Below are 27,777 nucleotides of genomic sequence, written 5' to 3'. Positions count from 1 at the left end.
AAAAGTTAATAAAGTTTTTAATTTTTGAGTTTAAGGCACAAGATTGTATTGCGAAATTGAAGTCAATTAACATCGAAAGCGAGCCCTATGTTTAATGTTTCTGAATCGCTGTTGTGGCTGAATATATCGAGAGCCGAGAACTTTTCAACAACTTTTCAGAACTTGTTGAGTTTGCTTTCCCGCTTTGTAAGTCAGGCCAGAATGAAAAGCGAACACGCGTATGCAGTACTTTTTGTACTTTGCAGCGAGGTGTTACTTTACAACCAGTTTATGAATGTGTACTTCTTTAAACCCTCCACCCAGAAACATGAATCCCTTAAGTTTTATACTGCAGCTGAAAGTGTGCGGGTAAAACACATTTCTTTTTTAGTTCACAGACACGGTTCGCGTTTCATTGCGGCCTGACTGTACATTGATCGATTGGCTTCGCTGTGCGTGGTATTTTCGCCTAAATCACGTTAACTTCTTATACACTATAGAATACCTAAACTTCGTCTTTATTCACTCTATTAGAAATTAGAGGGGTGCAATTTCCTAAATTTCAACATGGGATAGCAGAGTTAACGAGCTTGCAAAGGCGCATTTTCATATTTCGAATCATAATGCGGAGTCAGAAAATTGAAAAACTGTGCCTGCTTTCGATTTTGACGGCCTTCACTTTATCACAATACACTTGGGGCCTAAAATAAAACAATAAAGAATTGTTTGATTTTGGTTAATTGAAAGACTTTTAGTTGAGCTACATAACGTACACAATTTCCACATGACTACAGTCCATATGCACCAACCGCGCCGATGTACGTCTCACTGCGTTCAAAATAAAAATCTGTAAACGTTAAAAATATCGCCCGGTCACAAATTCATAAGCTCCAAAAAACTCGTAAGATGCGACGACCTTGCGTCAATTCTATCCGGGTTCTAGACACGAGCCATATAAAAGCGCTAGCTAGGCGAAGAAGTGATTTTGTGTGGTCGATTTCTTCGGCCATTTGTAGACGAGGAAGTACTAAGGCGGAGAGAGCGACAGTGAGGCAAGAACGCCTTCCCGCTAGCGGCAGCAAGCACTACGCACTTTCTTTACTTCTGAAAACGTCGCGTGCAAGTGGATTGCCGCGCGTGAATTCCTTTGCAACTTTTTTCTGTTTGTAATTGCTGCGCGTGCTTTTAGGTTAACATTCAGTATTCAAACAAGTCGGCACTATTAGCATTAAAAACAGTAACACTCGTTTTAATGCACAATTTAAACCAGACGACATAAGAGCGGCAGTTACTCCGTTTGGGGCACCAGATGTCATCATCAGCCGTGCTGCACGGAGAGCGTGGCACTCGAGGCGCGCGCTGTCAGCGCACCAGCTGATGTTCTGCCGAAGCTTCCCCCGAGACCTGTGCTGTGGACGTCGCTCATCTCGACTGCTGGCAGGACGTTTGGCTAACCCCAGCCTCTGAGCCACGCCGCACCGGTCTTGACGCTACGATGCCGGGCTCGGACAAATTCGGAGGTAGGTGCTGAGGCACTGGAGGTGCCACGTTTTTTTCGCTGACGTCAGCTCAGCGCGATGCGCTTGCTGCACAGCTCCAACGGTCGCTATAAGATATCGAAAGCTGGTTACTCCTCCTAGGAGACTTGAAGTGCGATAGCGGTCACTGTTTCGGTTTAGCGATGAAGTTTAGCCCTCACCATAGTGTGAAACGAAGTGGCGGGATTTTTGAAAGTATAACGCTGAGCAACGACAATTTTTTTTCTCGCAGGAACCTCCGAAAGGCTTTCAAACCGTGGCGGTAAGTATTTACTTGCCATGGAAAGCGTTTATATAGGCGCCGGTTCAGTTCCACGCGACCGGCTCGAGCATTCAGGTGGGACACGGCATCCGACATGAGAGCGACGCCGTGCACCGCCCTTGTGATGCAGACGGTGCGACGACGATGCACATGACGACGTCTGCGCGGCATCGGGGAGGCACGTCGACGATCGCGACCACCAACACGGGCAGCGCGAGCTCGGTGAGCAGGTCCTCGCCGCAGACGTCGACCTCGAGCAGCTCAGAAGAGGACGAGGCTAGCAGCGCGAGCTCCGAGGGGACGGCGTTGTCTCCTCAGAAGCGCAAAGGTACGCGATCGCTCTCCGCGCTTGGCGGGGAACAGGGGAAAACGATACGCACGTTACCTCATCCAGAGTTCATTAATCCTATGTGTTACGAACCTCTGAATCAAAGCACCGGCGCAACCTGCGGGCAGTTTTTTAGAGTTTGACAGATGGTCGCGTCGCCTCTCAGCTCTATGTACCACCCGCTCAAGTTCCCAAGCCAAGGCTCCCGTGAACCCAGTGAGCGTGCGGCCGCGCAGCGGTGCAATGATTGCTGCTGCTGTATTAAGATGTCGAGGAGCATTTCTGCTCCCACGCGCGCTGGTTCACGGAGCAGCCTGGCCCAAACACGCGTGCGACGACTACACTCCGGCCGTTAGTATGCTGGCCTGGGAACTCTTCCAGCAGGTGGTACGTGGCAGAACGTTTTCATTTTATCGTTACCCCGCCGGCAAGGGGATAAAGGGGGCACACGCGCTTTACGCTCGCGGTAATTAACGGTAGTGTGTTGCATTTTCTTTTGCAGAGATGATGCGGCAGAAGAAGTGCTCGGCGGTGAAGGTTTTGGTTACCTTGTTTCCTCGGGTGAGACGCATTTCACTTCGCTCAGGTAACAACGGCTTGCCCCTTAGATGTCTTGACTTGACCCAGGTGTCAACCATACCTTTCTGCAAAGCTTAAAGCTATAAGTTCTGGAACACCTTTCTCCTCGTCTTGACTGGGGCAATCGGGCCGACAATTGGCATCAATGTCCTCCACCTCACTTGTCCATTGTTCAGCAGTATTGCTAGACAGCGATGCTGTGGGCAGCTCGGAGGTTGTATTGTCCTGTGCGGCGAACAGTGCAAGCGTTGTTCTGCACTGGCGCAGATCCCCAAAGTGACCACGGTGCTGCTGGAGTTCTTCATCAAGCGCGAGAACAAGGTGTCGCTGCTGCGCGACCCGCTGTCGCACTTCTGCCAGGAACAGTCGGTGCTGGCCGCGCAGGACTGCTTGCAGAAGCTGCACCGGCAGTTCATCACGTACCAGGACATCCGCGACATGGTCGAGAACCTGATGGGGCTGCACAGCCTGTGCTTGAAGCGGGCGCCCATCACGGCACGCAGCCTCGGCCTGGTCATTCGCAAGCTCACCATTATCGTCGGCGAGCTGGCCACTTCCCTCGAAAAGATCTCCGAGGTGCCCGTCACTGACTGGATGGCCGTGGGTGACGCCGTAGTGACGCGCACCGACAAGGTCTGTGCACCAATTACGCACGCGAACGCTGTGTCGTGGCGTGTATTGCACACGAAGCAGCTATTTCCTATGGCTTAAGGTAGCTTTCTTTCTTTTTTTAATTCTTGCAGTTTTCTACACGAGTTTTGTACATAGACTTTAGTTCTCCACTACGAAGAACTTAGATACTACGAGGCTTAAATGTTTATGGCTGAGGCCCTTGAATGCGAAATGCAGCTCGTGTAGTGATACTGCCGCAGCGGTGGCCTATACTCCGTTTCATACATCAGGTGCAACGTTGTGAAAGGCACGTAAGTAGTCCGTGAGAAAAAAAAAATTGGCGGGCACACTTAAGCCCCGCCATATCAGTAAGACGCGATAGAAGGTCATTCTCTACTTTACATTCATAGATCCTTGGGAGTCCTCATGCCTCTCCTGGCGAAGCGGTTAAGCGATTCGCCACTGCTCTGCGATGACAGGTGTTCTCAGCGGTGGACCTTATGCGGTCCTAATTGCTCTTTCAGAGCGACCAATCATTAATTTAACTGCCACCTGCCCCGGTAGGCAGTTTGCTCACTATCCGGGGGGCGGTTGTGATGATGCCGCAAGGTCGCGTGGCCTAGGTGGCCTACCTGCCTTCTACGTTGCTCTCTGGGCACCACCTGCCAGAGTCACGCTCGTGATTTTTCGCTCACAACGCCGACAACGCCGACGCCGGATTTTCTGTGTAATGGGGCTTTTAACGCTGTCGCGTTAATAAATGCAGAGGTGTTACTCCGCGCCTACTCTGCGGCCGAGTGATCCATGGCACGACTTATTAAGGCGACAGCTTGTCGTCAGCGATAAAAGCACCTTTATTCAAGCTCGTGGTAAGCGTATCATGTATAATACGCCTGCAGGCAAAACACTTAATGCTGTTCGCTCACCGCAAGAAACGCACTACTTTTTGATCGCGGGTGCAGACAGCGCAAACAAGGGCGCTAGCTTTGACAGCGTTGCACCTGATGTATGCAACTTAGTACAGTGGCTTGAGCTTTCGCGTCGCATGCCGGAGGCACGAGGTTCGATCCCCAGTGCCACCGGGTACCCCCAGATGTTGCAATGGCTACAAGCTTTCCCCTGGCCTGGTGCTCGGCTTATTTAGGATGAAATGCTTGAAAAATATGTCTTAAGACCCCGTCTCATCCACGGCCTCGTTATCTTTGTTTTCATTACATTCGCTTGAGGTCGCTGTACTGCTCCGGACATCGCAGAACTTTCTGGAAGCTCCCTGCCTCCTATGTAGGCGTGCACAAAAGAGCGCTGCATACCGAAGTCATTATTGGCTTAACGGCGTCGCGATGACGGGCGTGCCCTTCTTACACAATGAAAGCGGGTCCGGCCTAAGCGTGGGCACCAAGGAAGGAGCCCGCGCGATGCGCAACGAAAAATGGATGTTGACAATCGTTTGTGTCCGAATGAACCCGCTGCCCCCTTCCAAACAGCTTTTCAGGTGGCTTCGTCGTCGGAACTAGGAAAGCAGTGGGATATGCAATACTTCTACTTATCTTTTGTGGCATTCTCGCGACGTCTCTCGCGTCCGACGCGCCACGACCCCAACGTCTCACGGCGGCTTCCCCCATCGCGCCGCAGCCATCGGCGCCGAAGTAACTGATTAGCCAAAGTGTCTGGCTCCCGTGAGTCTCACGCTGACGACATTGGAGGACTTGGGGAAAGGAAATGCACGCCGTCAATATCAAGCGCGTGAGCGTGGTGGGCGAGCAGTGACTAGATGTCACAGACAAGCACTGCAGGCAGCAAAATAGAAAGGGAGAAACCCACGTGTGGAGAGGCGTTTCATATATTTCGTTGTAGTATGTTGTTTTTTCATGAGGAGCCTGGGTTCGAGGTTTTGCCCAACCTTCAGGTGCTGTATGAGAATTTCATTGCTTGATTGAAGCCTGGGGCGGGTCTCAGGGAATGACCGCCCAAACATCTTCATTTCCGAAGGCTTTAGAAACGCAAGAAAAGGCATCAAACAGCATTCTAGCTAGAGGCTCCGTGCTTAGCACGTAATTTTACAGCACCTAGGCTATAGCTAAAACTTTTAGTCGAAAAGTAAGGCCTGTAGAGTTTTTTCTCTGTGTGACACAATTTCGCGTAAGTTAGAGCTTTTGTAATTCTCTGTGTGACTTTTATGCTGCAGCTTAGTTTGGCTTTGTATATTTTACAGCGATAGGTGTGAAGCGCCCGTTCCTGGGTTTCGTGTCGTAGTAGTAGTAGTAGCAGTGGTATATGTCGTAGAATGTTGTCTGTCGTCGGCGTAACCGGTGGGTGCGTTGCAATGGGAAGCACTCGAGGGCTGGCTACCGTGCAAGGAGGAAGGTATGACGTGGGAGAGAAATGCGTAACCGGTGGGGGGTTACCACAGGAACCATCCGGAGAATGGTTACCGTGGAAGCAGGAGATGATCGGGAGAGTGGAGGAATCCCCAACCGGAAGATGGTTACTATAGAAGGAGGGTATGCCGGGAGCATAAGAAGGCGCAACCGGTCGGTCGTTGCCACGGAAACCGCCCGGAGAGTAGTTGCCCTGGAAGGAGGAGGAGGCTATGGCGAGAGCGTGGGAAGGTGCAACCAGTGGCTGGCTACGTGCAACGGCAACCATCCGGAAGGTGTTTGCCGTGGAAGGAGCAGGCTGTGGCGAGAGGATAAGGGTGTGGTGAGAGTGTAGGAATGCTGTGCCACGGTAACCATCCAGAACGCGGCTACCGTCGAAGGGGGAGGGAGGGTATGGCGAGAGCAGAAGAATATAGCATGGTTCTTCTGCGGCAGCTGCTGCGAAACACGCCGCCCGAGGAAAGGATCATCGGCGGCGCTGCGCTCCTAGAGCGGCAGACTGGAAAGGAGACCTAGACGAAAAACGACTACGTGTGGAAAACTAAAAAGAGCGCCCTAGAACTATAAAGATGCGAGGTCGCTATCGCATTCTCTACCGCAACATATCGCAAAGTATAAATATCTTAACAGGTGTCGCTGCACCTCACGTTAACCAGTGGCAACCGTCCTGTCATTTTTTTTTGTAAATAATTTCTTTTTCATCTGCGTCTTTGCCTCTCGCTTCATTACCGCCGAATCGCCACAAACAGTGGAGAGAGCCGAGCACCTCCGAAGAAAGGGAAAGAACCATCATTAAGATTTACTGTGGACGGAATTACCTCGTACCATGGCACTATTTAGCCGCGGGTGCCCTTGTGCCGTAAAAAAGTCATCATCATCATCATCATTACCTTGTAGGGGTGCTCCTAGCGCCGGCTGCGTGGTATTGCTCGAATTTTGGGTTTAAGCAACATCGAAACTTTTTCAATTCCTGTCGCGCGCGTACCTTACGTTAATTTAACGGCAAATTCTCCCAGTCTTTTGAGAGATTATTCTTATGGGCTCAGCGCCGTCTGTATGAAATGCGGCACTCAAGGAACTGAAGGTACCGCACAGCGCTTTTAGGCTGTCAAAGCATAGACCGCCTTATTCAGCAATGTCACAATGACCTTGTTTCCTCAATCTGTGTCTCTTATGCAGGAGCCAAAAGAAAAACAAACATTAAATTTTAACGAATGCCTGTCCTACAGTAGCTGTCACTAGCTTAAACCAATCTAAATAAATGAAGAGCAAAAAATCCAAAGAAGGTAATTTGAAACTAAACACCAATTAGAAAAGATAAAGGAGCACTGTACGCATGGCATTTAGAATTTATAGTGCAGAATGCCGTATTTGAAGCACAGATAGGAAACAACTGCAACAATGCTCTTAGGGCAGGGTGGATCCTGTTAACTGCATATATTTAGCTGCAGCCAGCATCAAGCCTTGTTGGAATGAATAAGAACTCTGGATACGCAAAACAGAATATGTTTAGCTGCTTCTGCAGACTGAGCTCTGTCAAGCTGTAGAAACTGTGAGCTGGTGCAGCTCGTAAACAGTTCGTTCATCGAAGGTGGCTCGTAACTGTAAATTCCCACGTGCACTGCGCAAGACAGCAGTTTACTAGCAGGGTAGCATGAAAATAGCCCAACCTCTAGATATAGTTGGTTAGACATATTGACAGTTCCGTTTAGAACATGTCTCGGTCAATGGACATTCACTGCTGCATTATAGAAGTAGAGCATCTCTGCTGTAGAACACATTGTGGATAACTGTGGTGGCCTCATGCTAAAATTATGCTGCTCGCCAGGTGACGGTTTATGGATCGTGGGTGACACCAAGAAGACGAACTTATAGCTGATCGCTGCCTCTAGCGTGTTGCCTAAACACTTGCTCACAGAGATATTCGAACATCCTAGTTTAGACTGCGCGTTTCAGTGTCTGTCGCCGCTTCTAGGCCTCGAGGGTGTCTACATTTCGTTTTGTGGTGCCAGTCGTTTAGGGACTTTAATCTTTCATAGCGCGGCAGTATTCACGGGAGGCATGTTTGCTGCCGTCAACAATCGAAACGCGATAGCGTGTCTGTTGTTTTGGGATGCCACCTGACAGTTTCGAAATTGAATCTGCGGCACTGCTAATGCAGCCTGCTCGCTATTGAGTCTCGCCCAAAGCATGTGCACATAGCAATTTCTCGATGGCTGCGCGCTTAGTTGATTGGCCGACGTCATATAATTGGTTTTTTTTATAATTGGTTTTTTTGGGGGAAAGGAAATGGCGCAGTATCTGTCTCATATATCTTTGGACACCTGAACCGCGCCGTATGGGAAGGGATAAGGGAGGGAGTGAAAGAAGAAAGGAAGAAATAGGCGCCGTAGTGGAGGGCTCCGGATTAATTTCGACCACCTGGGGATCTTTAACGTGCACTGACATCGCACAGCACACGGGCGCCTTAGCGTTTTTCCTCTATAAAAACGCAGCCGCCGCGGTCGGGTTCGAACCCGGGAACTCCGGCTCAGTAGTCGAGCGCCCTAACCATTGAGCCACGTCATGCAGCATTTGATTTTAGACGGCCTGTTTCAATGACATTTCACCTGTGCCCTCTTTTCACTTTACGACAGATGAGAATTGATGACCAGCCGCCGTTCACCGACTATATACCGAAGACTCGAGACATCGAGCCAGTGAAGCTTCTCGGAGCAGGCGGTTTTGGGTGAGTAAAGAGAAGTCAAGCAGAAATAAACAGGGGAACTGAAGTAATACAGTCATCCACTTCAGCCATAGGTTGTTGATTTCACGAACCCCCCCCCCCCCCCCCCCCCCGAGATTGGAAGATAGAGGTCGTAAAATTGAGTGCTGCATTTGATAAGCTTGGTTTTCACAAAGCCTGCGAAGCTTACGCTGAGGTTGTAAGCAGTGATGGCAGTTTAACGGCTCAAAATGTCCGATTTGGACATGTGGTGTTGACCGTCACTTCTGACTTCGGGAACTCGGGGTTTTCGTAAACCAGGGCCGTCTACAAGGCACGATACAAGCCGGCCAACTTGATCTGCACTGTGAAGCTGATTGCATCGGACAGATTCAACCGACCCAAGCAAGCATGCATTGACAAAGTGGTTGCTTCTGTCGTGCGAAGCCCTTTTCTTGTCAAGTATTACGTCTGCTTCGCCACAAAGGTATGCAAACTACTGCAAGCGCAGGCTTCACTTGCTGGTGGTTTTTAGACGACGTGCATGGCCGACGTACAGCGGCCAGTGGAGCTAATTCGCGCAATTTCACTTACTGAGTAGGCATTGGGAGGGCAGCTCTGCGTAGATACAGCGGCTGAGGTTCGGAAACCTTCTAATTGTAAGTGGCCTTGAGGTCAAAGAAAAAAAAAACACTTTCTTTTGTCTTAGGTTTTCCTGCGAATTGAATTCGTGCTGTCGGAAGAAGTCTTCCGATCTTTGTTTCTCAAGCTATCGATAAATCAAGTCCCAGTTCAAGTGCACATATTCTTGGAACGAAACTTTCCATATTGCCACTCTCCTTTCAGTGCTCATAGAATTCAAAGGGTTGGTCAAAAAAAAGGAAAATAATGCCGCCTAATGGCACAATAGAGTTGTACTGACAAATACAAAGGTGGGAAGACAAAAAAAATTAAATCTGTCCTTGCCAGTGCCGCTAAGCATAACAGGCTTGCCTACATGTAATCTTTCATTGCCTATTCTGGGAGTACCCGTCGGGCGACTTTAGCGCAGAGATTCCCGCCGCAGCACTTCCACCACGTTCTTGAGGCCACGCAGGCGGTATCACTGAGTGGTTACTGGAACGCAGGACGCGTACGTGACAGTGATGGAGTACGTGTGTGGCGTGGACCTGATGCGCGTGGTGGAGCGCGCCGTGTTCCTGCCCATAGACCAGGTGCGCGTCATCATGGCCCAGCTAGTCCTAGCCGTGGAGCACCTGCATCTCAAGGGCTTCCTGCACCGGGACATCAAAGTGTCCAAGTGAGTTCCGCGCTCAGCTCACTGCGTTCTTAATCGGCTCATTCCTCGCATCTCTTCCAGCATGCTTATGATTCCTGGAGGAAGAGTAAAACTCATAGATTTCGACACCAATAAAGTTTGCCTTGGACACTGTGAGTACAGAAACAGAGACGAGAGGTATTTATCTTCTTTGTTTACTTTTGTAGCTCTGACACGTTCATTTCTACCTCTGCAGTTACGAAACGTGTCATGCGGGGCTACTTCCGGCGGACCCCGTTCGAATTCAGGGATGGAGAATCCGCCGGGACCATTCCTTATATGGCTCCCGAAATACTCAAGCGAAGACCCTATGGTGAGACGAAGCTGATATTTTTGGTTTAACTCTGAACCACGCTGCCTAATAACGTGTGCAGTTTATGCGCTTAAATCAAATCATGCATTGTCAGAGCTTTAACGAGAAGCAATGGAATGACATACACTATTGGGAAGTGCAATAATTATTAGCCGGAGCACGCATCTCAAAACTTCCGTTCTCCTAGCCGTTGCTGATTTGATGCTGCCCTAGATTCACAGTAAACAATTGTTGTGGACGGAGGGAGAATGATCTTAGGATAGGAATGCTTTAACAAAGCTATGTTGAATTATCTAAATGATATACAATCTCAAAACCATGCAAAAGCTGTAACCCCAAAACATACCGGGTGATTTTTTTTATGTTTACAGATTTTTATTTTAAGAACTGCTTGAGATGCATTGATGCGGTCTGTGCAGGTGAAATCAAGGCGGACATTGTGTACGTGATAGAGCCCAATGTTACACAATAATTAACTAAAATTAATTAAACAACTTTCTATTTTAGATTTTAGGGCACGAGGTTATATTGTGATATTGAAAGCCATCAACATCGAAGGTTAGCCCAGTTTCAAAATTTTCTGAATCGACAAGCGTTATAAATACGCATTTGAAAGCTCATTTAGTAGGCTTTTCCATATTTCATGTTTATAACATGGCGCCACTGCACATAGGGTCGTCTCGGAAAAGGCAACTAGGTACTTCGGCCTCATCCAATACATAAACGGCATCCGTATTTAATGCATAATAAATTCGAGCGACGCTATTTTATAAATATACATTGCAAGGAATCGAACTTAACGAGCTTTCAAACGTTATTCGTGACGCTAAATAAAGAAGTTGATCGGTTAATTTGAGTTAATCGTCTAAATATTGAGCTCTCTCACGTACATAATGTCCGCCTTTCTCTATAATCAACCGGCACGGACCACACCGACACACCTCTCACTGTTTTTAAAATAAAAATCTTCAAACGTTAAAAAGATAACCCTGAATGTACGGCGCCAAAACACGAATGAGGCTATCTCTCTCAGGAGACGTCAAAAGGTTGTGTCTCACTCGCATATGTGCTCGACAGTTGCGTGCTGAACACCGGCAGTGCCTCAGGGAACACGGCTCTAAGCGCAGGCCGCGCTTGCGACTGGTGGTCCACGGGTGTGGTGTTCTACAAGCTCATGACTGGCCGTGTTCCGTTCCGAGGCAAGACCAAAAAGCTGCTTCGTGACCGCATCATCGCGTCGCCGCTCAAATGGCCGAAGGTGAGCGAACACCCGCATTCGGCGACCACCACCGCCAAGGACATGGTCTACCTCTTGCTCAAGAAGAACCCAGTCGAACGGCTGGGCTCCAAGCAGTACCGCGACATCAAGGTACGTTGCGACTGGTGCCGACCGCTCCCGGACTCTGGCACCGTCACTCTTTCAGATATGCTGTAGTACGTCGAACATTAGCGCACGCTCCGCGCAGCGTTTCTGCAAGCTGCCGACATAATAATTGGCTACTGTTAATGCAACCCGCTCTTCGAATGCAGTCGCATTCCTTCTTCGACGACTTCGACTGGAACCGGCTCCGTACAACCAACAGCCTTTGCAGCGTTCCTGCCATTTACGAGCTGATGCAAATATCGCCGCCCTCAGACCCCAGCACCAACGCGGTTGAACGCAGCACGCTGAACCTCTGTAAGAAGTACAGTTCAACATGTTTTTCTTTTAACATGACGCCGAAGTGTGCCACGCATTTAGAGCCTCTGAAAACACCGCTGTATTAATAGGAGCGAGAAACCGAAATACCTTGCTTGAGATCAATCGTGAATAGTTTTAGTTTTGTTCAAACTGCTCACGCATAAAAGGAGTGGCAAGAGCGTAAATTAAGTCGCACAAGTGAGACTCGGCCCCATTCGATGGCTTTAGCTCAAGGCGTTGCAGCAGAGTTGACATCGAGCGAGAGAAAACGATGAAGCGATATTCTTTGTGGATTGCTACGATGCAAGTACGAGAAATAAAAGCCTACTGATTACTGCTCGCCCAATCGCAGCTCCCGGAGCGACGACTTCGACCAAGAAGCGGAAGTTGATCAAAATCGAGGAGCTCACCGACATGGACAGCGCGCTACATCGGCCGCTTTTCACATACGCTTCGTCGGGATACAGGAAACTTTCCTCTATGGTGAGCGTAGAACGCCACGACGGTCAATTGGCAGAATTTCACTGCTAAGAAGTCTCCACCTGGCACAATGGCCGTCACAGCCTCTGGACCACCTCCTAATGCACGCGGCAGCCCCAGAGTCCTGTGCGCGCGCACATTGTTATGAAGCCGTACCGTACGGTAGCGCTAGTCAGACGACATACCCGAATGGGCCCAGTTTTTTAACGCAATGCGTACGACATATCGCCTTCATGCCATTAAGGAGTCTGTGCTTTCAAGAGGCTCGTTTGTGATGACAAAGAAGTAATGTGTGCTTTCCAGATTAACTGCCCATTTTGCCGTAGGAGCGAGACGGGGCCGCTTGAGTTGAATAATGAATGCTTTAAATTTGGGCTAGTTGAAACTGGTCACTAAAATCTCATTTCTAGTGCACATACACACGGAACCGATGCATGCTGCATGCATCCTTACAAGCGCTCGAAATTACGTACTTGCGGTCAAGGCTATGCAATGTATTTGAATGGACGGTAAGAACCTTTACGTTATAGAAAACGCTCTGCCAAATTTCAGGTGAAAGAGAGCGATGATCCTGTGTCTGTGAACGAGTCCTTCATGGGAGAATCCAACATGTCATCGTCGGAAATAGACTACCAGAAGACGACCGACGCAGAGTCAAACTACGGATTTACCGGCTTTTCGAAAAGTGAGCATATGCTACTCGATGACGCTTTCATTTTGAGATAAAGAATAATGTATGTCATTAACATTATTATACTGTAAGTACGTTGTTAACATTGAATGTGGGACGATTTAAAGTAATATAACCAAAAAGACAGCAGGCGTACGCTCACAGCTAATCGCCATCATCTAATAACCATCATGGAAAACCTCGTTTTCGAGTAGCAATGTTGCGTATTGCCTTCAAACAATTCTCGGGGCGCATGCTCACCGTAGAGTAGCCTGCATGCGTCATTTTGGCTTAGTGCCCTACGTCTGAGCCAACAGAGGGGCAAATCGCACAACTGTTCGTTCATCTTTTGACCCAATATCTAATCCTAGTGCGCTGTTAAACTACAATAGCGATCGAGAGGATAGCCGAGGCTACTATCCTAACTGCTCCGTGCGCTGTGTCCTCAGTCGCGATGGCTACACTGCAAGGCTATAATAAAGGTAGGCGGGTACATTTGAGCAGCCACGATTCAGACTGTAAGACTACAGCCCTAAGTGCGTGACCGGTTCCTGATATGTCGGCACTATCACCGACCAATGACAGTGTAGCAAACAATACGAAAGCCAAGGTGTGAAAGCTAATCTCTAATCAGCCGTGCGCTTCGTGCTTTCGTGTGGAGTTTTCAAAGCCTGTTTGCTGTAAAGAGAGGGAATAAATTTTATTGAACATTATCCCTCAGTCCGGAGCTTTTCAGTACAGTTGCCGTCTACCAGTTCTCGCCCAGCGCGCTACGGAAGTGCTGGACACGAGCCTGAATAATGGTGACGCATTGTTTGGTTTCGGGATCGAGCCAGTCATTGATGAAGGTGTAGCATGGTAGGATGAAGGGCTGTATGTGCTGCGCTGAGTGCATTTGCGCGAGATTCTTGGGCTGTGGGGCATTCACACAGAATGCGCGTGAAAGATGGGAAGTCCCCGCAGTGGGGACCAGGTAGGGCGATCTGGGGGCCTGGTGAAGCGGTAGACTGCGAGGGGGGCTCAAGGGAATATGTCGGTGCTCGCTTTAGTATACAGGATACCGAGGGGGAGGGGAGGTAGTGCTGTTTTGCTGTCAGAGAGTCCTTGCAATATAACGCTTTCTATGGCGAGTCTTCCGTGCCGGCCTCGTGTCCTGGTTTACACCAGAAGGCAGTCATCACGTGAACCTCGCAATTAACTAGTGAGACTAAGCGGAAGCTTACACTTCACGGTGGTGCGCAAAATATTCGCTGTTTTCCTATGTGCATCTCTTCTGACTCTAACCCAACTGCGCAACATTTTGTTTTAGCAGCAGATGAGCGCAAGAGTGTTCAGCTACGACGACACCTTTAGCTCTGAGAAAGCGTAAAAAAATTATCTCGCAGCGGACACGTTCAGCCGAAACCGCAGAGCGACCGAGAAGCTCGACCTGATCTTATTCCGGAAGAAAAGTTTCGGGAGATTCTGGAGCTTCGGAGTCAACTTGGAAGCCGTGACGGGTGAAGGAGGGGCCAATTTCTACATTGTCGAGGTGAGAGCGAAACCCGAAATGCGGATCTGACGCAACAAAGCTCGTGCATCCGCCGTTATACTGACAGTTTCAGCGTGTGTGAACTTGATGCCGTCCACAAGCGAGCTCTAAAGAGGCTGACGCAGTCAGAGTATATGCACAAAACGAAATTTGGTTGACCTTAAATGGTACAGTATGCCGGACCAAGCTGTGTATACATATATACATACGTATGATATTGGCAGCATCGTTTAATCGGGATGGTGGTGCGAGTGCCACCTTTCCTCATTAAAGTTTCTGTTTATTGTTTGTCGACCCCCCCCCCCCCCATTTTTTTACTTTGAATCCTGTTGTGTTTTTCTTCCCCATTTGAAGCTATTTTATAAGTTCTGAGCTATGTTACTTATACTTACGTGACGGTTCGTGCAGTTTTTCCACTCTTATTTTATGCCGCGAGTACTCCGATCATCTCTTCCTCGTCTCTTCTGTTGATGTGTTAATTTTTCTTTCACTATTCCTGAAAGCCAAAGCATCTGGAAGGCTCACCATTTTCTCTTTGATATCCGGGTGTATAGCTTTGCTGTCTACCAGAACAGGATCAATGCCTTCTGCACTGCAGCCGCATGTGAACAAATATCGTCTCCCTGCTCATACTTCTGTATTGCCTAGTCCTAAGGCAACCTGTACTAACCTCAATAGAAGGGCATTGCCTCTCGAATTACTAATACAGCGCTTCATTTCCGGATTTCTACTTCCAGCTCAGTTTTCAGGCAGTAATTTGTACCCCAAGCGAGAAAAACCACCTCGATGAAAACTACCGCGGATGATGGTCTTAGAGCAGGGCGTCGAGGCTGCTTTTCAAGCACCGCCGCCGCCAGTGTGCCACAACGCAATGCACTGTCCATGGTGATGTGTTTCACAAGAAGCTGTCAAACATGGCGTCGCGTGGCTGGCTCAGTAATTTGGACAGAACGTAGCGTTGGTACAAACACAAAGCCAGGGAACTCGCATCATGTATCACGAATCAAAGTTTAAGAATGTGCCAGCGCATTCTGCGAAAATTTTGGCAGGAGTACGTTTAGCAGGCGTCGTCTGCGCCGAAATTTTCTTATTGTAATAGAAACTGAAAAATAGCACTGTTAGTGAAGAAAAAGTCACGTTTATATGAATATTTTTCTTTTTAAGCAGTGAATCACATTCGCGAAACTGCGGAGGTTGCCTAAACTGCTGGTAGAGTGTCCGGCTGTCCCCACCTGGGCGCGGCATGGAAGCGGCCAGTGTATGTGCGCGCTGCCACATGGAGAAATTTCAAATCAGACGCTCATGCAACTCATATTTTCATTCCCGCACTCTATGTCCTGATCGTTTTTTGACGCCCTTAATAAAGCCGACTTTATAAAAATGACGTCACTGGGGGTTTCTCTCTGCGAACTGGAAGGTTTTACCTATCCTGAAAGGGTAAAATTACATAAATCTTTACAAACTGCGCTCGTAATGAAGTAAAAAAGTAATACTCCCAAATGAGGCAGGCGACGGGTTGCAATACACGTTTTGAATCTTATTCTTTCTATATGTACCATTTTGGCTTAAAGCTTTGGTTAAAGTTAGGAGCAGCATCTTGCGTATCGTGTGAGGGTGATAACGGGGGAAAGACTTTTGCAAGCTGACGAAACGGTGATCGTGGCCGTATAATGTAGAGACTTTAATGATCTCGATCTCGTAGGGGACTTTCAACGTGCACTGCAACCACCCCAGTGCACGATTGGCTTTGCATTTCTCCCTCACCGAAACGCAGCCATCGCTGATTTTACAGAGTGTGAAGCGAGGCAGTCCTGCCCAAAGGTCCCAGATTCTCATTGGGGACGTAGTGGTCGCCGTCAACGGAACCAAACTCGCTGGACTCCCTCTCAACATCGTTCGGAAGATCATGAACTCCTCAGGGGACCAGCTCGTGCTCACTGTGCTGTCATCGAGTCCGTACAGGATCATGAACACAAGGTGAGCCACTGCACGGGTCGCAGCTTACCTGCGATTAACGCAGCTTGCAAGTAAGAGCGTGCGCATGCGCGAAAGCAGCTCGCCAAGTGACTACACGCGCAAACTTGTATAAACTCAGCCGAATGTTGTCCACGTGTGGCCAACACTTGTTTTTTTTAACAACACGCAAATCAGTGTGTTTCGCGTTCACTCTCGTGGCTGTAGGTGCAAAGGTGCTTCGGATATCTACAAATGCGCTGATATCACTGCTGTCTCTCTACAGGCTAAATTAAAACTTGCCTACCTGCCATGTGCGCTGCAAAATTCAACGATAAGAAACTTTATTTCGGCCAATGTTTGATTGCATACAATACTATTTTCCTATTAACCCTTGGCCGTCAAGTGTCGTGAATTTGCGATGTACCAAACGCAAGCGATGTACTCATTTTAACGTAGGACGCAGACACATATTCTGCAGTACAATGGCTAACAATTGCTGATGAAAATGTGCGGAGTTCATGTAAGGAAGCATGCGAAAGGGAAAGGTGGTGTGCATGTACGGATCCTAAAGCCGCTGTTTCAGGTCTCCGCGTGTCTCATTACGTGAGAGTGGTTTCCGGAATGAAAGGACATTGAAGGTCGTTTGCCTTCCATGGGGATTTCAAGGTTGCTAATGTCGTTATACAATGCAACTAAGAGGCCCGTTTTTAGTGAATACACTTGTTGATTTCTGGCTTGTGAATTCGCGGCAATGGTAATCTGCACCTTTTACTCTCTGTTTAAGAAAATATAACGAAACTCACCGCACCGGAAAATTTTCGTAATGCGTGCCACAGAGTGTAAAGAGTTCAGTCCGCTAAAGACGCGTATTTCATAAAAAAAAAGGCTGACAACTGCACTCACCAGACAGACTTGAGCAATGTCAGAGGATGGGAAGCCTCAGTGCGCTGACCAACGAATGCCTCTCATCGGCGGCAGGAACTTTTTCATGTCAAATGCACTATAGTTTCCCAGGTTCTCTCCCACAAAGCTCTATTCTCTTGCCATCATCTTCACCCCACCGTCTCTTCCTTTGGAGCCAAGGGCAGGAACAACCTCTGCGGGATGATCGAAGGAAAGTCATCTTGTCGAAACGGCGGTCAGCGGACGGTCGCGGCTACCCGCCCTCCCGAGAACAATTTTCCCCCCTTTGTTCTACCGTGAGCGGCTGAACGAGTACTAGCAATTACGGTGGACAGTACTACACGTGCGTTTTAGAACGGAGTTATATGCGACGACAACTTTTTCTGGCAGTAGAGCAGAAGTAAGGGAGCCGAAACAAGCCCTGTGTTCCTACGCAGCTGAATGTACATACGTATATTGTCACCGCTTACAGTAATCAGTTCTCTCTTAAAACACAGTGTTTGGTTAGTATTCTGTACTTAAAGCGTATTTACCAGCTTTCAATGTTTGAAGGAAAACACCATTTTCTTGATTACAGCGGATTCGCTAGACATGTCTGGTTACAAGAAGCGTCCATAGATGGCGACAGATACACCAGCGGCGTACTGAAGCAACAGCGAAGAGATCAACGCGCCAGGCGGCGAGGCGCACACCGTCACGCGGCCGAGCTATTTGGCGGAATGAGAGTTAGGGATGCTCCGCCCTTGTAGGCTTGCCTTCTTTGCTAAGAAACTCTGTCGCCGAGTATAGTCATTTCTTGTAAGGAGCCACAGCAGTGACAACAAGGAGGGCAATGAAAAATGTCATGCAGATATTGAGTTGTGTTTGTTATACTCAAAGAATGCGTGAAATGAATGAGACCAAAACAACTTGAAAACCTCGCAGTGCCAACTTATAGGGAGCAAGTAACAGCACCACAAAGTCCGTATAGACTGTCATTGCTATAAATGGAATCTGCTCTTGTGTCCAGAAAATAATAGCTTTATGTGCAGTTTTAATTAGGAAGACAGCCCTACTAGTTGACTTTCTATGTATCTTTTTATGTATAACTCGATATATTTGCGCAAGGTGAACTGAATGCCCAGTGTTGCGAATTATCTTCATACCGATGTCTCGAACTTCAGCAGTCTTAGCTACTTTATGAACTGAGTATTTTTGGCTGGAATATTGTAGCAATAATGTTTTTTCTTTAAGTGCAAAATTATTTTCATTTTAGAGGTCAATGTAACAGCTATCTAAAAGATCCGAAGCCACGGCTTTAGTGGTCGGAGCGAGAGCGCAAGCGTATGTTGGCGCTACGTTTCCTGAATTTTTCAAAGCCCTCTACGATCAGCCATAAAACGTCGAATCAAGCCTTCTCTTGTCCCTCTCTTTTTCCGCTCGCTAGCCTGCCTGCTCCCGGCTTGGGCTGGTCGCATGGCGTCCCACCGGATCGCTCAGCGTCGCGGAGGCTTCAGAAAATTTGTTGCAGGTTTACCTCGTGAAGTGACGTAACGTGGGGCTCTCGAACTTCTACAGCAGGCGCCGACAGTAAACATTAGTAACGGGCCTTAAACCTCCATTCGCGAAAGACAGAACTCCGCAGGCGATGAAATTCCCTTTGCAGGCAGGACATGAACAACATCCTTCAGTCCTGTGGTCGCCAGACGCTGACATTGTCTCTGGTGCGAGCCGGTTGCCGCAAAGGGGCCTGGTATGGCTTTACCACCTTCGAGGCAAAAACCTGGGACCAGAGCCAGAAGGCTTTCAGCCGCGTGCACATCATACAGGTAAGCACCGATATCCAGACAATCGCAACCTGCTCTGGAGCTCTCGTTGTTTACAGGGGCACTGCCTGCCCAGTGTGGGCGCGTGCCAACCTTCCTTAACGTAGAACGCCGCCGGCAGCGGAAACCAACACGGGGGCCATATTCTCTAGCGATTTATTCCTCGATTCATCATTTTGCCCCGTTGTCATTGCATGCTGCCGTTTGCGATGTTAGGGCTGAAAATTATTAAGCAATATCGTTCGTCAGCTCTGGCATTAAATGCGGGCTAGCCAATGACGCAGACCCAAAAGCGCCTTATTTCAAAAGAATACTTGCAGAATACGGCGCCGGAGTTATCCTCGCTTCTTTCATTCGAGGAAGCGCAGCTAGAGAGCGTCGTGGTACTCATAAAGCATGTGAAAAAAAAAAATCTGACTCATGCGGAAAAAAATATTGCATTGCAATGTGGGCTGAAAATGGTAGGATATTATTTTAATGCATTGGTGATTTAATGCGTTTGATGCATTGTGACTTAATACTAAGGTAACAGATAGCAGCTGCCGCGGCCGGCACTCATATTTTTCTTTCGTTTTCACATTTAGTTTTGAATAAGACCGCTAGTACTACATTGTGCCCCGTAAAGTAACTACTCTTGTGCCTTGTGCCTGCTGTAACACTGACGTATGAATCACCGGTTGCGCTGCGTGTGAATGTGCCGAACGCTGAGCGAGGCTAAGCACCCCCACGTGACTGTCATACCTGTAGGAGTTGGCTCTTATACCTCTATATATATTTAAAAAAAATGAAGTGGCAGGCCTCTACCTCCTCCTCAGTATCTTTTACACCAGAAGAGACAGAAGCTTGCGTCGACTTGTTACATGCCTTTCAAAGAGTTTAAAGTCTGTTATCCTTGCACCACGCGCAATAGTTGCATGGCCAGCAAGACCTAAGCAATCGATCGTGAAGGAAGTTTGTCGGCTTGTAGGGTACCTTAGGGTGGAACGTGGCGCATTTACAAAAGGTCCATATGAACTAAAATCATGAACGATTCTTCCTTTAATGGCATCGCTTTCGTTTGGCACAAAATACGTAAAAATAGTCTTTGTGGAAAATTTCTATTTGTAAGATTGAGTTTCGTGTGAATGCCTCTTGCGGCCTTGATTGTGCTATGACTGCGCCTCGTGATTGGACTACTGAAGCGAAAAGCCAGAAGGAACCGCTATGAGTCGCGGCAGCCGCTGGCAAATAACAAGAAGAAACAAAAACTGTTGTCCTAGTCAGACCGATGAGGTCTGGAAAAAAAATTGCTCGATGCAAAAATGATCCACCAGTTCAACTTCTGCGTAACCACAAGTTTGAGCATGCATTAAATTCTTCCATTTTTGGTTGAGAAATACCAGCTGTGAGTAGAAGCATAATTCAGTCGTTTCGGACAGCCGGCCCAAGCTGGGGTATTGAAATAGGCAATTAAGGAGCAACCCAAAATTTTCTGGTAGCTACTGTTAAGCACAGAATTCTCCAGTGAGATTGCCTCGAGGCATGTGGAGAGGCTTTTCTGAAGCGACCAAATTCCAAGTCGATTTATTTTTCGCCTCCAGAGGTAAAAAATTCGTGACCTCTACCACGACCAGTGTGGCTGGGCTAAACCGTATGTGCTCTGGAATTTTCTAAACGTTCAAAAGTAACAAGGAGAAAAATTACGCCCTTGTAGGTCGGCGGATAGAGCGGTCCAAGTATTCCAGGATCACGGCACAGTGAGTGGTAGGGAAGCAATTAAAAGGAAAAATGTGAGAAGGTAGAAGAGCCGTTGCGCACTTTCGAGCGACTTTCGTGCGGGTGCGATGTGCCAAGTCGATGTTGCCTAGATGCGGCTTCAAAGCATAATACAGCCGACAGATGAAACGCACGAGGCTAGCAAAGGACAGCAATTATTCCTTGCCTAGTAAATTATGTACACTGATAATCGCCGTTGCGTTTTGGCGATGCTCCTAAGAACGTGAATCGAAAGGAGACTCTCCAGCAGAGCTTCCTATGTTTAGAAGTTGCCCTTAAAGCGTTACATTTTCAAGTATCTGTAAATACCTGTCCGGATCCTTCCTCCAAGAGACCTCTCCTGTTTCATTAAAGTTCTTCTCTCTCTCTCTTTCTCCGTCCTCCCAGCAACACTGCGTGACTTCCGTCAGCGCAGATCGATTGCATGTTTGCATTTCGAGTCGTGCAAAACGCGAAATTCCTTCTCGAGCTCGTCTAGATCCAGTAGTAGGTTATGAGGTCTTTCCTGAGAACGACGTCAGTGCCGGTGTCATCAGCGTCAGTGCCTCTTGTTGAGGGATTCTTTGAAGGATGCCTGACGGAGTGTAAATTAATATGAGTAAACATAGGTGTCGGCACCGCTATGCTGCCTAGATGGGGAGACAAGAAATGGTGCATGTATGGAATTTCAAGTGGCACCTCAGCGCTTCCACGTACTTGCTAATTTCTGAAGAAAGAACGACGGAGTTCGTTCGTTTTTCGTATGTGTGACCGATTTACATGCACTTGGCGGAGGAACTTTCCAGAGCTATTTCGCGTCGGCTAGTAGCAACTTCGAAGCTTGATGCTGCAAGCAAGAGGGAAACTAAAAAAAAAAACCGTATTTCCTGAGGGGAACGACTAACGACACGGGCTGAAGCCTAGAGCAGACGCGGTGTTTTTTATCTTTACTTTATGTTATCTTCCTTCTTTTATACTTCGTAGCCATTTGCGGCACGTTATGGTATGCGCTAATGCTGAAATTCTAAGTTATTCCCAATTTTCGCGCTTCAGGAGTGCCTTTGTTGCTCAGATATAGGAGACGTGGGCCCTGAGATCACGTTACCACAATCACGTTACTACAGCCAAAAGGGAAACCACGTGCGCCAATCTGCCACACTGCTGGAAACTTCATTTTGTATCATTTCCCCGTTTTTTGGTTTGATTTGAGCTTACATTTTCCCGCAGTATTCACAAAAGAAAAGCTCTCAAACAAGACGCCTCCTTTAATGCCCTTATCTGTCATTCCTCGCTAGCCGGGTTGTGTAATCAGCTTTTGCGTTGGGCTCCGCAGAGGTATATTTGTTTTTATCTTCCTTTCCAGTCCTTACAAGAATAAGCGGGCCTCAGTGCACTGTCGTGCTCGGGTGCCCTAGGGCTCTGTTTGTTGCTACCGTTTTCTCGATGTATTCTTACGCTTTTCTGCCATTGGTAGTAGCTACTTGCGTCATCATGACTGAGTGCTGAACGATCAGTGTCAGCCGCGGGCCTCGGCATATAGTATGCGGGACTTTAAAAAAGCAAAATTAATCGCGAAAACAAACGTCACCAAACCCGCGCCGGGGCGCCGCTCGCATCGCTCGCATTTGATTCTTGGTACTTGTTGCTTCTAGTTATAGAGCAAAATGATATTTTCCAAGTGCTTTCACTTATCCAAAACACGAGGTCTGATAATAAAGATGCTTTGCTGGTGCAGATTTCGATAGCACCGTTAGATCTCCAGGAAAACCAATACGCAAAACACGGAAAACTTTTCAATGTTAGTAAGCTGAAAACTGTTCAACGATTGTAAAACATTGTGGACAAGAAAAAAAACAACAGAAGGCCATGACGTCACGCAGCCAGCCTGTGTCAGCCAACCTGCTTTGAAGCAGTTATTTTGGAGATTATTTGCACATCTTCCCATGAAACTCTTGTAGTTTAGGCTGCAGGGCTCCCAAAACCAGAGCCTCCGTGGTACGCGTCAAGAGGTAGCAGGCTTCAAATATGTTAGTACCTTGTTATAACGCAATGATTAGTAATTACATAATTAAATATAATTTATAACAAAAGAAAAGCTGTTCCTCTTGACGCTCCCATAGAAGACCATGCATTCCATATCCCATTTTGGCGAAGTAAAATTTTCCGAGGATGGCATGTAACGAACCGCAAGAGAACTTGACTGGCCTTCTCGCGCTGTGTCTATGTATATCGAGAGCGAGTTGACGGGCTAGTTGGTATTGCATGGTGAAGGAACAGCGCTAAGTACGGGACAGGAGACAAACATGGAAGCACAAGGACGGGCGCTGACTATCAACTGAATCTTTATTTCGGAGTACAAACATATATCAGGTGGCAGCAAGGGGGGCGGTACATTCAGGCATGCGCGGTCACATGGAAACAGTGGATAGTCACGCCAAATAATGAATTTATAAAAACCTGAAGCTGAGAAGGACCGAAGGGTGAAGGCGATAAAACCGATAAAAGCTGCACGGTCACGCAATCTAAGAAGAAACAGATGAAGGATTAAACAGGATTGGAAAGTATGGCGCAAAAGGGGGTTATGAGTGTTTAAAACTGATGGAAGCGATAGTAAAAGAACGATAAAAACGTTGCGGTGTAGAGGCCCAAACACGTAAAAAGAAAATTACATTCAACAATTCTGTAGTTTAAAGGTGGCCGAAAGGTTAAAAAGTCTGTTAAAACAAAAACAAAAAAACCAAGACAAAAAGCCCTAAAACCAAAAACCCTAAACCAAAAATTGGAAACTTAACTAGTCAGTTATTCGCCTTTTAGTTCGCATCTATCACGCACGTAATTGCCACCTTGCTGCACTATGTGTTTTATAGTTAAAATCTATAAGCGGTAAAAAAAATCTGCCGGTATATTCGACCTTATGGGGGGCACTTGCGAGCGAGTTGCCGACTCTCAACACAGGTCGGCTGCAGACTAAACGTTAACTATGTTGTCCATGGTCTACACGGGGACGAGAGGCTTGTTGACATGCGACAGGCGCGGCCAAGATCACCTATGGATATAACGAAGCACCGGCTACCGCGAAGAAATCATGGGTCCCATTCGACTTCGTTGTAGCGAAGTTAAAATGTAGAATGTCTCTTAGTAGCTGGCTATCTCAAGCGCATGATATTGGCAGACTATCGTCGTTATCGCGGTCGTCGTCGAAGGCGTGACGACTTCGCTTTCTTAGGCTGCCAGTGAGCAGACTATCATCATTATCATCAGCCTGACTACCCCCATTGCATGGAAAATTAACCCTGTCCTTTGCCAGCTGCGGCCACCGTATCCCCGCAAACTTCTTAATCTCATCCGCCCACCTAACTTTTGCCGCCTCCTGCTACGCTTGCCTTCTCTCTTGGAATACACTCCGTAACCCTTAAGCACCAGCAGCTATCTTGACTTCGCATTACGTGCCCTTCCCAAGCCAATTTCTTTCCCTTGATTTCGGCTGAGATGTAGTTTACCCGCGTTTGTTTCCTCACCCACCCTGCCCGCTTTCGGTCTCTTGATGTTACACCTATCACTTTTCTTTCCATAGCTCTCTGCGTTGTCCTTAACTTAAGTTTAATCCTTTTCGTTAGCCTCCACGTTTCTGCCCAATAGGTTAGTACCGGTAAGATACAGCTGTTCTACACTTTTCTATTGAGGGATATTGGCAAACTGCCATTCATGATCTGAGAGAACCTGCCATACGCGCTCCGCCCCATTCTTATTTTTCTAGGTATTTCCCTCTCATGATCAGGATCAGCTGTCACTACCAGCCCTAGGTAGATACATATCCTTACCACTTCCAGCACCTCGCTACCAACCGTGAACTGCTGTTTCCTTACGAGCCTGTTGAACATTACTTTGCTTTTCTGCATGGTAATTTTTAGACCCACATGTGCTCTCCCTGTCTAGCTCATTAATCATGCCTTGCAGTTAATCTCCTGAGTGACTTAACAAGACAATGTCAACAGCAAATCGCAGATCAATTAAGTATTCTTCAATAATTCCTGGCCTCAACTGTTCCCGCCAGGCTTCGGAATACCTCTTGTAAACAGCCGGTTTTGGGCAAGATCGCGTCTCCCTGCCTCACAACCTTCCTTATTGAAGTTTTATTCTGACTTTACGGAGGACTATGGTAGCTGTGCAATCAGATGTAGATATCTTCCAGTATTTTCATGTAAGACTCTTCTGCAGCTTATTTCCGCAATGCCTGCATGACTGCCAAGGCTTCCACTGAGTCAACTGTTTTCTCGTCGTCATTGGAGGCTATATATAGGGATTGGTTATATTCTGCGCTTATATTTATAGTGTGAATATGGTCTATTGTTGAGAATCCTTTACGAAAGTCTCCCTGATCATATGGTTGATTGAAGTCTAAGGTCGTCCTAACTCTATTAGCGATTACCTTGGTAAATACCTTGTAGGCAACGGACAATAAGCTGATCGGTCTAATTTTTCAAGTCCTTGACGTCTCCTTTCTGTCTATTTTTTCTAGCACAATCTCTCCTACGTACTTCAAAAGATCTACTGTTATCTTATCCTCACAAGCTGCTTTCCCTCTTTGCGTTGCTGCTAAGGCTTTCTTTACTTCCTCTTTCGTTACCGGCGGGATGATGTCCCGTTTATGTGCGCTGCTGGCTCTAATTAACGTTCTGTTCACACTGGCAACTGTATAGATTTGTGTTCAACTCTTCAGCTACCTTAACTACCTTATCCGTGTTGCTAATGACGTTGCCCTCTTTGTCTCTGAACACATACATCTTGTTTTTACCTACGCCTAGCATCCTCTTCACCTCTTCTAGGCTACCTCCGCTCTTTAGAGCATGCTCCATTCTTGCCACATTTAACTTTCTTGTATCGGCTACCTTGCGCTTATTTATTAACTTTTCATTGCTCTGCCAGATTTATTTTGTTTGTAGAGTTAGATGCTTTCACGCTTTTGGCGTTTCTTAATCAGATCTTTCGTCCCCTGAGATAGCTTTCCGTTATGCTGTGGAACCATCCTACCGCTACCTCTGCTGCGCACTCCGCAATGATAGCGGCCAGATTATCACCGACCAAGTGAGGCGACCATGTGACCATCCAGATGTCGTCCGCATCTAGCCCACACTGATATTTGAGTGCTAGAGCTTAGTCGTCTGTTCGGTACTGCGCGTGATGCAGACTCACGTGATACGACCACATGTGCTGCTGCCTCATTTTGCTGCGATTAGGCAGGAATGCTGTCACGTAGACTGCCCCTCACTGTTGCTCACTTTCGGGTGTGGCCTTCGCAGCGCGCCAAGGACGTGCGTGTGCAGACAGTGGGCCAGAACCTGTTCCCTGGGGACGTGCTCACACACGTGGACGACCAGCCCGCGGACAAGATGAGCCACTCGATGCTACGCCAGAACCTGGCCAAGGCGCGCCCCGAGATCCAGATCACCATCGCGCCGCTGTCGCCGCTGCGCCGCAAGCGGCCCTCGTCCACGCGCCTCCATGAGACCTTCATGTCCGACGACAGCGTTGGCGAGCCCAGCAGCGTAGCTGCCGATATCAATGACTGACGGCCGCTGGGCGTGCACTCCTGCCTCCGCGGACTTAGTCTCCACGGAGACGTTTCGGTAGCTTTCGTTTTTTCTTGTGTGTGGAACGGAAACATTCCACTCAGGCCATCTCATTAAAAAAAATTATTAGGCAGTCAATAGTCGTTTTGCTTCTTAGCTGTGTTTTGACCGTTAAAGGGGCCATAATTATCTTTCAAAAATATACGGTATGCCCCATGCATCTCCTCCCGCATGAATTTAACAGCGGTGACCAGACGGTTTGAGCTTGAGCACCGCACTGGCCGATATTACTGGTCTAGGTCCGGCTGACTCTTCCTATACCTACCCATACAGGCCCTGTTTTTGCATTTTGAGGCTGTGCACGGTCCGAGGAAGCATACTGGCCTATCCGACCTGGCCGCTCCGCCATGTAGACCGGGCCCGCTTCAGATCCTGAAAAAAAAAAGCGGAGTTAAGCGCGCTTTAGTAAAACCAATGTTTTTGTTAGTACCAATTTCTGAAAAAAAAAAGTGCTTAATAAACACAGTAGTGATGTGAAATTCTCTTGCTTTCGGTTCTGGCTGCTTAGCTTTTTTTCTTTAGTACAAAAGAAAGGACAATGCCTTGGATGTATCACGTTGACAAACTTGGTTAAAATAATTCCCTCCAGGCTCTTTTCAGCCTTATAGTACCGGTTATAATTTTTGCAACCTTGTGACAAGCAGCTTGGGAGACTGCAATCGGTTCTCCATAGACTCTCAGAAGGTTATGCGAGCAAAACGCAACGACGTGTGCGTTATCTGTTCGAATAGAAGAAGCTACTAAGGTATGTATAAGTGTTTAAAACTACTAAAGTGTGTAAATGATACTAAGGTGTCTATATATGTAAAGGGTTATAAAGGTAATATGTGAAGAGTTATAAGGGTGTCAGTTCCTAATGCTTTCCCCAAAACTCTCAAGCCACAGCCACCGCGGTGGCTCAGTGGTTATATGGTGCTCGGCTGCTGACCCCAAGGACGTGGGTTCGATCGCGGCTGTGGCGGTCTCATTCGGTGACTGGGAAATGCTGAAGACCCGTGTACTATGTGATATCGGTGCACGTTAAAGAACCGCAGGTGGGTCAAAATTTTCTGGAGGCGTCCACTACAGCGTACCTGTAATGTGAGCCACTTTACCCCCCCCCCCCCCCCCCCACCCCATAAACATTAACATCTCGTAAGCTAGCTGACAAGACATCTAAATATCTGGTAAAAATTGGTTCTGTGTACAACTTAAACGGGGAACTTCTCACTCCAGTCGATGACAGGACAGATGTGTCAAGGATTGAAAGCTTAGAGCACTTACTCCCTCACTTGCTCCAGCTTGAAGTACACTTGACAGCACTCTGTGGTCCGCTTGCACCCGATAGACAGTACCATTCCCTGATTGTTTAGATCAGTGTCGTACTGCTATTTGTT

At 47.7% G+C, this 27,777-nt stretch overlaps 1 protein-coding gene across 1 annotated transcript; it reads left to right on the top strand.

The window, feature by feature from the left end:
• The first annotated feature begins 1,325 nt into the window (after window positions 1-1,325).
• On the top strand, window positions 1,326-26,437 carry LOC144099375 (uncharacterized). Its single transcript, XM_077632615.1, has 18 exons — window positions 1,326-1,499; window positions 1,750-1,779; window positions 1,910-2,107; window positions 2,610-2,668; window positions 2,954-3,319; window positions 8,313-8,404; window positions 8,702-8,867; window positions 9,508-9,680; window positions 9,741-9,811; window positions 9,895-10,011; window positions 11,139-11,380; window positions 11,542-11,689; window positions 12,045-12,175; window positions 12,725-12,857; window positions 14,228-14,373; window positions 16,166-16,350; window positions 18,878-19,040; window positions 26,072-26,437. The coding sequence occupies exons 1-18, from the start codon at window positions 1,475-1,477 to the stop codon at window positions 26,339-26,341; spliced, it is 2,715 nt and encodes a 904-aa protein (XP_077488741.1). The 5' UTR covers window positions 1,326-1,474; the 3' UTR covers window positions 26,342-26,437.
• The last annotated feature ends 1,340 nt before the right edge of the window (window positions 26,438-27,777 follow it).

This window comes from Amblyomma americanum, chromosome 1 (assembly GCF_052857255.1).
Source record: "Amblyomma americanum isolate KBUSLIRL-KWMA chromosome 1, ASM5285725v1, whole genome shotgun sequence".
NCBI classification, from domain to species: Eukaryota; Metazoa; Arthropoda; class Arachnida; order Ixodida; family Ixodidae; genus Amblyomma; species Amblyomma americanum.
Note: the sequence above shows the minus strand (reverse complement) of the source record. Positions and strands in the feature narration are given on the sequence as shown.